The sequence below is a fragment of the Schistocerca nitens genome, chromosome 4, assembly GCF_023898315.1.
Source record: "Schistocerca nitens isolate TAMUIC-IGC-003100 chromosome 4, iqSchNite1.1, whole genome shotgun sequence".
Classification (NCBI taxonomy): Eukaryota; Metazoa; Arthropoda; class Insecta; order Orthoptera; family Acrididae; genus Schistocerca; species Schistocerca nitens.
Genome location: NC_064617.1, coordinates 619,859,921 through 619,875,009, shown reverse-complemented (window position 1 = coordinate 619,875,009; position 15,089 = coordinate 619,859,921). Strand labels below are relative to the sequence as shown.

Below are 15,089 nucleotides of genomic sequence, written 5' to 3'. Positions count from 1 at the left end.
CTGCACATACTATCGTGTGGAAAGAAATCCAAGGATAACAATTACAGCCATATCACCCACAACGAGTCCATGCAATGCTTGTGACTGACTTAGCACCACATGTCAGTGGTTATTCCGACAGAGGATTTATCGACCAGATTTCCTCCGAATCGTGCTGTTTACTAACGAGGCCTCATTTGTTAGTGATGGTATTTCCAATAGGAGGAATAGCTATGTGTGGGGTGAGGAAAACCCTCACGCTGTAGTAAAATAACACCATCACGTACGTTCTGCTGTGAATATCTGCGCCGGCATTATAGACGAAAATCTCATTGGGCCGTATCTTCTACCTCGCCCGCTGTACTTGACGTTCGCGGAAAGAGTTCTTCCTGAGCTGTTGGAGAACGTACCCTTGGCTGTTTGTAAGAGGACGTGGATACAGCACCACCTCACTCTTGTGTGGATGTCTGCAACCACCTCAGTTCTGTATTTGATGGTCGCTGGACTGGAAGGGGAGGTCCTATTCCATGGCCTACGAGATCACCTGACCTGACTCCCCTTGAGCATTTTCTATGGGAATATCTAAAATCATTTATGTATGAGACCCCAGTGGATACGGAGGTGGAATTAGTTGCCAGAATTGTAGCGGCCTGTGATTCGAAAGACACCAGGGTGCGTCAGCAACTTATTCGCTGATGTCATGGTTGCATTGAGGTTGATGTCAGTCAGTTTCAGCACATTTTTTAAGATACAGTACAAATGGTACGTTGATTGAGTCAGTGATTGTGTTTGCAGTTAACTGTAACTACTGTAAATAAAAGAGTACATGGTAATGTGATTTTACTGCTATTATCTCCTTAGGCTGGCTTTTCCGACCCAAGATTCCCTACCTCGAATTGTTCACAGGAGCATACTCCATGTCCTGTTAAAGTTTTGCACAGTCTTACGGAAACAGCCTGTATATGCCCTATATTATCACTAACGGTTTCGGTTAATAACCGTCCTCACAACATGAAAGCTCATGTATTACTTTTGTATCAAGTTATGTAATATTATTATGGTAATGTTATTAAAACAGCTCCATCGAAACTGCTGAATATATAAAGAACAAACAGATACCTTACTCAAGAAGCGGCCTGTCATATGTGAAAACGCAGTTGTAGGTAAATTATAACACTAATTATTGTTATAATTGTGCTCTTGCACTCTTCCTTTTGTGTTGAGTTTTCTCATTAGCTCACTAATCCGAAAAGAAGACACCGATGGCTCTTTCGTATTTATTCAATAGCTTGTTGGGAGGAGAAACAACTGTACACTTCCGTATGTACGACTGTTGCTATTACTGTATGATTATGTTTTACAAGAAACTTATAAGGTCGGCTAAAATTGTTTTGTAATAAATTATGGTCAGAAGTTCATCAATTTCGAAAGAATCTTCTCCAGCGAAATATCATGGGAGTTAGTATTTGACATAAAATCTATATCATCGAGGTTAATTTGAACACCATAATTTTCCTGTCTCACAAAACGAATTACTGTGATATTAATCGACGTGATACATTTATTGCAAAAGAGGATAACGTAAACAAAGTGCTGTCACTAAACTCTCTTAGTTGTCTGTGTGTGTGTTTTGTCCAAACCAAATATGACTTGCATGTGAGAAAGCTAGTATCGAATAGTCAACCTCCATCTTCCTGAAACTCATTTTTGGAACAATAACGTGCTCGTTCATAGTTAGATTGCATGGATAGAAATATTACATAGGCTGATGAAAGCGAAATCAAACGTTCACCTTATAGTTCATTAGCTTTATTAATGTTACTGACGTTACAAAAACATTTTCATTGTTTCTTCATTGCTGACGAAATTACGTTTAGTCATGGTTGTTTCTGCAACAAGAAAGACGTAAATACGAATATTAATATACATGCGGTACAATACTGGGACATAGTAAGTAATAATTTACAAAATTACATTATCCTAAATATCTTTCCTCCAAAACAGAATGCAATATGGCAACTATGTTATGAGCACAATTACAGTTCGCTACGAAAATAAAAAAAAATTGCATCATTCTTGATTGATATCTCGCTTTAAATCATTTGAAAGTCTCGAGAGACTGATACAAAATTTTGAAAGTAAGTAAAGGAATTTAGAAAACTAATAATACTGTAAGCTTCATAAGATGTGATGACCTGAAGATAGATTATCTACAAACGTACAAAATTTCTGTAAAAGTAAAAGCGTACTAAGATGTTATGTCTCTTTATATGAACTAACATTTCAGTACGTTATAATGTAAAGAAGGAAACTATGTTATCCAGGTGTATGTAGTTTCAAAATACAAGCTTCGGTGAAATAACAGTGATGGGTATCCTGGCTGAATGTTCAGTGTCATAACAAATGTTAAGCAAGCTGACTGGATGACAAATATAATCAGTACCATGATCAAGAGTTGCCAAAGAGCCAGCTACTGTCCAATTTCGCTCTTACCATATTCAGTGAAGACGTCTGGAAGAATGTATCCGAATGAAAATTCAGACTCTTGGCAGGAAGTGTGGTTTTGTAACGGAATATGGTACACCTGATGCAATCTGCAATACTTCCCTAAATACAGCGAAGGCTTTTGACGGTGTTCCACGTCCTCTAACTTGATGTCGTCTCCGTGACCAAAATTAGCTTGAAGATCTCAACGAATGGAACCGAGCAACGTAGCAAAGCGGTTAGCAAACTGAGGACGACGGTTGAAACCCGCGTCAGGCCAACGAGATTTAGGTTGCTCGTGATTTTCCTAAATCGCATAAGTTAAATGCCGAGATGGTTCCTTTGAAAGGGCACAGCCGATTTCCTTCTCTCTCGAGCCCTTATACGAGCTGGTGCTTCGCCTCTAATGACCTCGTTGTCGCCACGAAGTTAAGCACTAAACTCCTCCTCAACGAATGGATTACAATTCTCTACATGAACACGAAAAGCTGGGTGCATTGCGCAACAGCATTCCAGTCATACTTGGGTAGAATCAGGACTCATAAATTTATCTTTATTCTTCATGCTGGTAATGGACAACGTCAGAGGAGATCAGCATCAGGGGAAAAAAATGATTGAACATTTCTGCATGGCTATGATATCTTGAGTGCTGCAGCAATACGTTCAGACACGATGCGACTATATTAGTCAATTTGGAAACTGATCGCCATAAAATGTGAGACGTTGGGACTCCCCTAATAGAAGGAGTTCCGTGTACAAAACTATGACAACTTCAACAGAGAACCAAAGCAACTCAGTTCTGGGAACTCACCGATATGCCAACAACCCTGAAGGTCAAGATACACAAGACGGTTGTTCGTCCTGGAACTTTATGTGACACTGAATACTGAAAACAGGACATAATCTCGATGCTATGTGAGTGCTTATGCTATGTTGGGTAAAAGACATTTACACAGCATGTGAGACTTTTCTCATTTCTTTTGATGGGAAAACTGGGTATAGTACCGTTAGCTGGTACGTATGTTTATTTTTATGCTATGGTCAAAACAGCATGCAACCTAGAAAAAATGACATATGACATCGTTGTTAATATAAAATCAGTGCGCGCAAGTGTCAGTAAACACAATTTGAAGTCATTGTTCACCAGAAGGAAGTATGATATCGAGCAATGTTGAAATACATAATTCGGTGAAGAGACTCCTCTGAAGCGCGAAAATTGTGGCATGAAGAAGACGGAAGAGGGGAAGAATTCTTTAGAGGATACATCTGACGCTCGTCATAGCTTAGGTATGAAGTGAGGATTACGGTAAAACAGCTGAGATCAGAGTGGAGGCATTTCGAACGTGGTGCTATGAAAGAACGCTGAAAATACAGTGGACTAGTGAAGTATGAAATTGAGAGGTAGTAATTTCAATACTCGAGGAAAGTAGGAAATGTGATAACCGCCGTAGGTTCGAGTCCTGCCTCGCGCATGGGTCCTCGTGTTGTCCTTAGCATAAGTTCGTTTGAGAAGTGTGTAGGTCTGGGGACGATGACCTCAGCATTTGAACATTTTTATAACTATTTACAGCAGAAAGAACAGAGTAGTAAGACAATCTAGGCCATCACAACCGTTGTTTACCTCAGTCAAAATTTATGTAATATTACATCGGTACATGGAGAAACATAGACATATTAAAAATTAAAATACACAGTATTCATATTCCACGATAATATTTTTTTTAATTCTTTGTGAAGCGGCTTTCGGCTTTCTAAACCATCCTCAGAAAACATAAATCCAAACGGATTGTTGAATCAACATCAGCGAGAGTCTATAGCTGTACAAAGATTATTTTTCCTAAGATACGTCACCTTTTACTATTGTCTGTGCAAAAAGGCAGTACCATGAAACTTCCTGGCAGATTAAAACTGTGTGCCGGACCGGGACTCGAAGGTCCCGAGTTCGATTCTAAGTCCGTCACACAGTTTTAATCTGCCAGGAAGTTTAGTATCAGAGCACACTCCGCCGTAGAGTGAAAATTTCATTCTAGAAACATCCACCAGTCTGTGGTTAAGCCATGTCTCCGCAATATCCTTTCTTCCAGGAGTGCTAGTTCTGCAAGGTTCGCAGGAGAGCTTCTGTGAAGTTTGGAAGGTAGGAGACGAGGTCCTGGTGGAATTAAATCTGTGAGGACGGGGCGTGAGTCGTGCTTGGGTAGCTCAGTCGGTAGAGCACTTGCCCGCGATAGGCAAAGGTCCCGAGTTCGAGTCTCGGTTCGGCACATAGTTTTAATCTGCCAGGAAGTTTCATATCAGCGCACACTCCGCTGTAGAGTGAAAATTTCATTATAGGCAGTACCATATTGAAATAACAACGAAGCTATGATCAAATAAACCTTATATTACATTAAACTAGAGGATTATAAGAAGGTAGAAGCCAAAAGTGAGTATTGACACACACAATTGGGTTACATTTTGTGCCAATCCATCTCATCTACCAGTTACTTTGTTCGTATAACATGAGACTTTGTCAGTACTGATTCGTCTAATGTTTTAGTCTTTATAGTCTCATATTTTAATTGTTTGAATATTATGTGTATTTTAGTCTTGTCTGTGGATGGAAAGTGGAAACCGGTTCAACAAGAACGGTGAAGTAAATATAATTGTGGGACATCAATACTGTGTATTTTATTTTGTAACCCCAGATAAAACTTCCGGGCTGAGAGGCTGTGATCTATACATGAAACAATTTCCTGGCGTTGCTTCTCCGACTGTAGGAGACATCTTCTCCAAAGATGTCTCTCACAGTAGAAGTCGAAACATCATGGAACAGGGTTTAGCTTCACATACTTCCCGCCGTCTCTCAGCCCGGAATTTTAACTGAAGGTCGGTAGGACACGTGTCATCTCTCTAGCTACAGTTAATCTCTAGAGAGGAAGAGTAGATGGTAAAATTGTAGCGGCCGAGAGATGAACAGTAAGAGTAGTACAGATGGTGGTAGTTGTCAAGGTTTACCGAGCTGTGGGAATGTTATGGTAACTGACACTGTTTCCGACACTATAAGTCCCCCACTCGTTCCCTACTCCTTGCCCATATCCTGTGTACACTCACGATAGTTCTAGTTAGTACAGGAGAAGGAGATTAGTGTTCAACGTCCCGTCGACAAGGAGGTCATCGGAGACGGAGCTCAAGCTCGGATTATGGAAGGACGGAGAAGGAAATCGGCCGTGCCCTTCCATAGGAACTAACCATTTGAGTTACGAGATTTAGGCAAATCACGGAAAACCTAAATCTGTAAGGCCGGACACGGATTTACGTCGTGTCCTCCAGATTGTGAGTCCAGTGTACTGACCACTGCGTTACCTTGTGGCTTGAGAGGCTAACACAAAAGCTGGAGAGTAAGTGAGGGAAGATAGTGTAGAAGTTTCACCTGTGACAGGCGGTGAGGCCATTGCCAACGCAAGCGGCGTACGCCATGACGTGGGGGATGTAGTTCTGCTCGAAGACGCCGGTGAGCAGGTGAGACCAGGGTCCCCGGCTCAGCACTGCCACGTCGTCCCCACCGTGTGTCTCCACATACAGCGGCACCATAGACGGGAACTCGTACTCCTTGTCACCTGTAGAAGCACAGCCCTTTGGATTATCTACTTGTTTCCTGGGCTGCCATTTACATTTCTATAGATGTACGAATAAGTTAGAAAAGAAGGAATATCGAAGAAATCTTTGTAAATATACCGAGCCTCTCATTCCTGAGTAGCCACACCTGCTGCCGGTGCAGCTCGTCATCCGAGGGTGAGAATCCCGGTGATACTCGGAGCCTCTCACCCTCAGATGGAATGATCGTGCATCTAGATTACGTTCCATTTTTCATCCTTTCTACAGGACGGCGTGTGCTATCTCTCGTTCCTGCATTTGTCTTACAAGCTAATATTACTGTCTAATGTATATGTTTTTCTTCCTGATACTTAGATGTCAATCACATTAACTAAACATGCTTTACAGAAGGAGGTAAGGAGTTCATATTGGAGGTTTCAACTATTGTAGACTGGTTAAAAAGAAATAGGAGTAAGAGGGCCCCAAACAGATGTAACTATCATTCTCATAGTAGGGGAAACGCTATTTTTTGTGGTGGGTAAATGTTATAAGTTCCCCTCAACTTGCAAAAGTTTATTGCGGGGCTCAGATTGCAGGTGCTGCTCTGAGATGAATAGATCGGCACAAGAGAGGAAATCGTGGCGAGCTGCACCACACGTCTCAAAAGACAACAAAATAAACTGAAGAATAGGGTCCACCACTTCAGTCATAAAATTTACTTTTAGCTACAGTATTTAAAAAAGGTCACAGAGATGCAGAAGTACACTTGTAACTCATTCATATCAATGTCCTTTACAGATACATTACATTTCTTACGATGGAATATGATGACTTTCTTAAAAAACGAAAAAGTGCAAACGTGTGCTCTGTCGTATCAACGATGATCCCGCAAGCATTGATTACGTGAAAGCGTGCCTGCCCAATTTTCTCGTGAGATCCAGAGGGAGCTCAGGCTGGTATTTTTGACTTCGATAGAGCTCTTCATCTTTGCCTAACTAACATATTTTTGTTAAAGAAATATAGGGAGACATAAGCGACTAGACTGAAGATTTCCGAGAAGACAGAACACAGTAGATGTTCTTCATCGGCAAGCATTGTCAGAATCAAACGCAGTACATAAAGGAAGTGCAGAAGGCCGTTAGTGTTCGATATATAAGACATTTTGTGAAATGAGATAAGCCTTTGACATAATAAGAAACACTCTGGCATACAGATGAAGGAAACAGATGTCATGTTGCAATAAATCTCGTTTTCTTTGATACTTGCATTTCAATTTGCTAACGGCTCCTTTTTCCATCACCTGGAAAACTTTCAATGCTCATGTGATGTACTTCAACAAAGAAATATCGAAACTGCTACTGATGTATCGATTCTCCAGGTCATATAAAGTAGCGGTACCGTCATTTGTTTCAGATTACTTCTGCTCTTGAGTCACGTGTCTGCGACTTATGTCCTACACAAAAAATATAACTGCACTACATATTAAGAGACTATTGGTACGTATAAGCCTACAGTTGGCCTAGTTGAAAATTTCCCCTTTGTCAAACTCTTAACTTTTTGATTTGAATCCATTACAAATATCTTTCTAGTATGCAAAGATGCGCACAACGCACTGTTATCTGCAGGACGCAGATGCAAACTTACCAGTGTCGGCTTCGGCCAGATTCCTCCTTGATCCGTCCTTCGTCGTCTGTAGGTAAGGTTGAGGACCGTTTGCGTAGCCGAGAGTCTGATACGGCATGGATTCGGAGTCACTGCCGGCAAATCCTGCGCAATGTTGGTATATATATATATATATCAGTTGCAAAGAAGCTGTTAATACAGGATTATTTGTGTCTGGTACATATATGTTCAGAATAAGTAACTTAATAATCCCTGTATTAGTGTTAAAAGCAACACCAATATTGCTAAATTCAAATTGCAACATCAACAAAAATAGCGTATGAGAAGTATTGCTTACTCTGCACATGTGGTGTAGAAGGAATAATATATTTGTAAATCCGTAGCTGATTGGTGAGAATGCAGGATGTGAAATTTCATATATAGAGCTGCGGCCTCTCCTAATAACACCACTTCTAACGTGGCTAGATATCGAGCCGCATTCTGCTTGGATGACACATGCAGGTACGACATTGCATGTTGGTTCCACCTTAGTCAAGGTGATTCCTTGATGATGTTACAGACTTTTGGGGATTATAAGCTACGGTAAGTGTATCAGTCTGAGATAAGAGAGCCTGATGAGGAAACGACCGAGTCCAACGACGAATAGCCTTAGGAAGACTTACCAAGATACTGAAAATATCTTAGAGTGCTATCCACAAGTTGGTGACAGAATGTATGCACATGAGGCGAGTTTTGGCACAGTGGACTCCAAGCCTGCTGAATTTTTTAAGATCATTCCCGTGGAGGTCTGATTGCAGTAAACACTGATATTAGAGGAAGATTCTGCGTTTCTTTCAAAACTTGACCAGTTTGATCCTGAGAGCAAGCAGCAGAGCTCAGTGTGCAAATATCCTTCATTACACACACCCTCAAAAAAGCAAATGATGCTTCTTCTGGGAGACTTATTGTCATTTCATTTTTTGGTATTCGTGGAATCGTTTACCAGCGTGTTGTATCTGCACACACATAAATAACTGGACAATGCTACAGGGATATCCTGCAGTCCATATCAGGTGCAAGAGGAGACATAGCCGCGAAACTGGATGGATGCTGTAGAAAGGTAACTTACCTTCCCATATTGTAATTTTTGCTACTGAATATCTTGGAGCAATCACAGTGAAGTGCTTCATCACCCTCCCCTGGGGCGGATTCAGTACCGTGTGATATTTTTATACTCCCTTAGCTGATTCATGGGAGGCATGTTCCATCATCAGAAATATTACTGAAGGCTGTGGAGACGGTTTTCTGAAGGACCTTTAAAAACTAATTTCAGGCTTGTGTTTAGATACCGGCAGAAACGCTGGGATAAGTTCATCGCATCCAAAGCAGACTATGTTGAGAAGGACCATCAAAATTATGAGGACGAGTAAAGGGATGTTGTGAGAAAATATGATCAATCTTCATTGAACATCCCTCGTATGTGACATGGACGTAGGATCTTAAACGACCGGTGGAATGACGTCTTTTCTGTCGTACGCTAGTGATGTGGGCCTTTGAGTTATTTCATGGCATTGAGTAGAACTCTACTGAGTCATTCATTACACATTCGCATGAATGTCGTGGGATCACGATCTATGATAGCAGTAATATAGCGACACGACTAACCGCAGCTTCCAAGGGCTACGATCCTGTCGCTGGCGAAATCCGACACATGTCGGTAGACGTTCCTCATTGGTAGATCACCCATAATCAGGGGCGCCCGCAGCGAGGGCGTCAGTGGGGCTAGCTGCCTCTACTGAGAATTCATTTAGTTGATGAATTTGAGAAACTGGAGTTACATAACGAAAAAACCTGGAAAATTATCCCTTAAACTGAACTGAAAAGACAGATAAAATGACGTAAAAATGATGTACAACAATTGAAGTGAATTATAAGTAAAATATTTTGAAAAGGCGTCGGTAAAATTCTTCGTGAAATAATATGTGTGAAAGTAAGAAACAAAATCATTAGACAAACATTAACACATTTCATTTGCCGTACACGATATCCAGCATCATTTAAAGACACAGCAAATGTTTCATTATGTTATTTCTTACTTTTAGACAAATCATTTCACAAAAATTGACTGATTTTTCAGTTTTTATTTTATTTTTATTTATGTTCAAGTTATTTAATGAAAAACATTATAGAGAATTGGAAATGAACTAATGAAAAGGATAAATAAGTAAAAATTTCATTCTTTCAGGATGTTCGAAAACTGCTGTATAACCGTGTATTGCAGTGTACTGAAGTCAACATGCAGAGGTTCTCGAAAGTGAGGGAACGTCTGATGTCGGACAATACGTGCTTGTAGATAGATAATCATTGTAAATTTTCAGAAACAGTTGGATTGTGCACTTTAAACAGGTCACAATAGTTTATAAATGGCCATAACGTTTGGTACACTGTCAGTACAAAATAGTGATATGTTTGTTTCAGTACCCATACCTGGTACAACTTAAGAGTGGCGTGACAGAGACATTAAGCAGATAAACTCTGAATTTTTTAAAACATACACGAATATGTTCTTGGGCAACACTGTTGCGTATTTTCTAGTATGTGTATCGTTCATTCTTGCCAACATTAAAAGAATGAACTATAGTGCCTTAAATAGAAGTTAGACACAAACCTGTGAAACATGGAATAACCTCATAAAAATATAAAGTTGTATCTTATGAGCTATACTATAGGTTCTACACGAATGGGAACATCTGTATTGAAGAGTGTTGTATTGGTTCACAAGTACATAACGTGGGAAATGGTATCTGTACGAAATTCTTAATGACAGGGAATTGTTGCGAGCATAGGATTTACCGGGGGACGAACAGGAAATAAGGTAAGTAGTGGGAAAATGTAAAACCTGAGAATGTAAAAGGAGGATTTATTGTAATTATACTGTTATCCTGGTAATATTTACATTATTGACCACGTAATAAAAGGAAAGTGTATAGCCTAACAGGAGAAACCGATGAGCAGATAAAGATTTTCACAAAATTTCTAGATCACAGCTATGGGGAAAATGTTTTGTCCCCGTTGACACGAAAACTTGCAGCCCCCCCCCCCCCTGCCAATAACACGATCTTCTCACTAGCAACTTACATCCAAATGCGATTTCTGAATGAGACGTCTGCTGTGGCCGAGTGGTTCTAGGCGCTTCAGTCCAGAACCGCAGGACTGCTACGGTCGCGCAGGTTCGAATCCTGCCTCGGGCATGGATGTGTGATGCCCTTAGGTTAGTTAGGTTTAAGTAGTTCTAAGTTCTAGGGGACTGATGATTGCTTCAAATGGCTCTGAGCACTATGGGACTTAACTTCTGAGGTGATCAGTCCCGTAGAACTTAGAACTACGTAAACCTAACTAACCTAAGGACATCACACACATCCATGCCCGAGGCAGGATTCGAACCTGCGACCATAGCGCCTAGAACCGCTCGGCCAACCCGGCCGGTGGGACTGATGAACTCAGCTGTTAATTCCCATAGTGCTCAGAGCCATTTGAACCATCTGAACGTCTGCTGTGTAATCTTTGCTTGAGCATAGAATGTGCGCTGAAATACTAATCATTCACATCTACGAGCATATGGTACTGTACACCTCATACCAGTCTGACATCAGTTCCATACTCCATTCATGGTGATGGCAATTTTAGTGTCGAGTGGCTAGTGTATTACGTTATTACGAGTAGAAATGCAAATCTAAAGCTTAGTAGCGCACATTCATCCTTGAGTACTTCCCCTTATCTTACGGTAGCCGAACTTTTAACTCCCACTGGAGAGAAAAATACATTAAAATGCTCTGTCATTGATTACATTGCACAGTAAGCTGATAATGTCTATCAGGCGAGAGACATCAAGGATTCTCATTAAGAATTTCTAAAGTTACATCCTGATTCCAATTTCGTAGTAACTAAATGAAAGCGCCAGCAACACGTTTTACAAACTAGATGCCACTATCGCCTATAGACAGACAGGTACAATACTGAACATGCAGGAAGAAGTAATCCCATTGCGTGTATTCTGATGCTTGGAAGTGACTGTTAACGACGTAATTCTACGTCATTTTTTCTTTGTTGTAACTTGGTCACAATTTCTTCTGCGTGATGTGGATCTGGATGCAGAATAAATAGTGTAGTTTACTCCAAATACATGTGATGAGGAGTGATATCCTACCCATATTGCTTTTTTGTAATGAAAATTTGTTCATATTTCATGTACACTCCCCCCCTCCCCCCTCCACGGCCCACACACACACACACACACACACACACACACACACACACACACATTTCTGTGTCACAAACGGGGAAAATGCAATTACTTTTGTGCCTCGAAACACTGTCAAGGGAAGTGTGTCGGTACCTACTTGGAAAATCTGTAGCAAGTTATTTGATCTTTTTTTAGGTTTTGCTAACAGTATCGTTCGACGATATTACCAATAGAGTGGTCTAATTAATGGCTAAAACTGGAACGCTAGTGGCCGCAATCTCTCATGGACGGACCTGGTGGCTACGTTCTAGACATGGCTCCTAAGGGGTCAACAAAAGTGTCTGGCCTCTGTAGTGTAAACAGCTTTTTTCCTGTACGAAAGGCCCGCGGGGACGCCCTAGCAAACTCAGTTCTCAGTTTTTGGCGTCCACACACTCATGCTGGCTGGTCACCGCTCTTATTCCAATAATGACACACGTTAGCAACAACCAGGTAATGTGTAGGAGCCATGTGGATTGAGAACATTTTAGTCACACTTTTTCAGTCTTCACACCTGTGGAAATCTCAAGAACTGCGCCCTTCTTTTCTTTTCTTCAGTATGAAAAATGTTCTCGGACGAGATGAAACATCCCTTTGCCTGTGTACTAATAGCTTTGTATTAAACTTGCCGTTTTAAAGTTGAGTATCGCAGGTTGAAGTAGTTCACAGAACATTCGTTTAGTCCTGTAGTGATTTCTCGTACCGAGACACATGTTCCCAGTGGCTGTCATGAGTCGCAAAAACTGAGTGTGGTACAGCTGGCAGTCGATCGGTTTGGTTGTGTTGTCAGGAAGATACGGAGCGAAGCCCGAGGTCTCGTTTATGTTGAAAGGTGATAATGTGGTTGTAAGTTGGCAATCCGTAAAATGTGAATGCCAATTACCAGCTGTGCTAACAGTCTGATCTGTAGCTTAGCCTGATGTTAACGTTCGCGCCATAATTCATCGGTTGATTTCAGCTGAGCGCAAGTTGTGCCGCACTCAGTTGCCCGTGTAGCCGTCACTCACCAAAGATGTCGTTGCCGCGCGGCGCGTAGCCACTCAAGGACATGGTGTGCGCGTGGTCGGCCGTCACCACGATCAGCGTGTCGCGCTCGTCCGTCAGCTCGTGCGCCACCCGCACCGCCTCCGACAACTCGATGGCCTCGTCGAGAGCCTTGTGAGTGAGGGTCGAGTGGTGCGCAACGTCGATCTTGCCTCCTGTAAATCCCCAAGAAAGAGTGGTATCAGTCGTTGCGATATACGTTCACTGCATAATGCTGCGAGATCAAAAACACACTCGAGTGGCATTGTCACTCGAAGCTCACTCGTCACGTTCTATCCAACAACTATTGCTCTATTCTACCGTGCGACGTTATACACTGCCAGTTGCGGATACTTACCACCACACACATAACAGCCAACTACGGAAGGTAGTCACAAAGTTTTAGTTACCATCTCGAGAAAAATAGGATACCTAACTTGATTAATTTTTTGCTATTTTCATCTACATACATACTCCGCAATCCACCATACGGTGCGTGGCGGAGGGTACCTCGTGCCACAACTAGAATCTTCTGTCCCTGTTCCACACCCAAACAGAACGATGGAAAAATGACTGCCTATATGCCTCTGTACGAGCCCTAATCTCTTTTATCTTATCTTTGTGGTCTTTCCGCGAAATTTAAGTTGGCGGCAGTAAAATTGTACTGCAGTCAGCCTAAAATGCTGGTTCTCTAAATTTCCTCAGTAGCGATTCACGAAAAGAACGCCTCCTTTCCTCTAGAGACTCCTACCCGAGTTCCTGAAGCATTTCAGTAACACTCGTGTGATGATCAAACCTACCAGTAACAAATCTAGCAGCCCGCCTCTGAATTGCTTCTATGTCCTCCCTCAATCCGGCCTGCTAGGGATCCCAAACGCTCGCGCAGTACTCAAGAATAGGTCGTATTAGTGTTTCATAAGCGGTCTCCTTTACAGATGAACCACATCTTCCCAAAATTCTACCAATGAACAGAAGACGACTATCCGCCTTCCCCACAACTGTCATTACATGCTTGTCCCACTTCATATCGCTCTGCAATGTTACGCCCAAATATTTAATCGACGTGACTGTGTCAAGCGCTACACTACTAATGGAGTATTCAAACATTACGGGATTCTTTTTCCTATTCATCTGCATTAATTTACTTCTATATATATATACAGGGTGTTACAAAAAGGTACGGCCAAACTTTCAGGAAACACTCCTCACACACAAATAAAGAAAAGATATTATGTGGACATGTGTCCGGAAACGCTTAATTTCCATGTTAGAGCTCATTTTAGTTTCGTCAGTATGTACTGTACTTCCTCGATTCACCGCGTTGGCCCAATTGAAGGAAGATAATGTTGACTTCGATGCTTGTGTTGACATGCGACTCATTGCTCTACAGTACTAGCATCAAGCACATCAGTACGTAGCATCGACAGGTTAGTGTTCATCACGAACGTGGTTTTGTAGTCAGTGCAATGTTTACAAATGTGGAGTTGGCAGATGCCCATTTGATGTATGGATTAGCGTGGGGCAATAGCCGTGGCGCGGTACGTTCGTATCGAGACAGATTTCCAGAACGAAAGTGTCCCGACTGGAAGACGTTCGAAGTAATTGATCGGCGTCTTAGGGAGCACGGAACATTCCAGCCTATGACTCGCGACTGAGGAAGACCTAGAACGACGAGGACACCTGAAATGGACGAGGCAATTCTTCGTGCAGTTGACGATAACCCTAATGTCAGCGTCAGAGAAGTTGCTGATGTACAAGGTAACGTTGACCACGTCACTGTATGGAGAATGCTACGGGAGAACCAGTTGTTTCCGTACCATGTACAGCGTGTGCAGCCACTATCAGCTGCTGATTGGCCTCCACGGGTACACTTCTGCGAATGGTTCATCCAACAATGTGTCAATACTCATTTCAGTGAAAATGTTCTCTTTACGGATGAGGCTTCATTCCAACGTGATCATATTGTAAATTTTCACAATCAACATGTCTGGGCTGACGAGAATCCGCACGCAATTGTGCAATCACGTCATCAACACAGATTTTCTGTGAACATTTGGGCAGGCATTGTTGGTGATGTCTTGATTGGGCCCCATGTTCTTCCACCTACGCTCAATGGAGCACGTTATCATGATTTCATACGGGGTAC

The 15,089-nt window shown here is 41.8% G+C and overlaps 1 protein-coding gene across 1 annotated transcript in view; it reads right to left on the bottom strand.

The window, feature by feature from the left end:
• Nucleotides 1–1,832: 1,832 nt before the first annotated feature.
• LOC126251695 (membrane-bound alkaline phosphatase-like) overlaps nucleotides 1,833–15,089 on the bottom strand; it is a 50,046-nt gene continuing 36,789 nt past the window's right edge. The window contains 4 exon segments of the mRNA XM_049952283.1: nucleotides 1,833–1,868; nucleotides 5,873–6,059; nucleotides 7,681–7,803; nucleotides 12,928–13,119. Of these exon segments, the coding sequence (XP_049808240.1) occupies nucleotides 1,853–1,868; nucleotides 5,873–6,059; nucleotides 7,681–7,803; nucleotides 12,928–13,119 (518 nt within the window). The 3' untranslated portion in view covers nucleotides 1,833–1,852.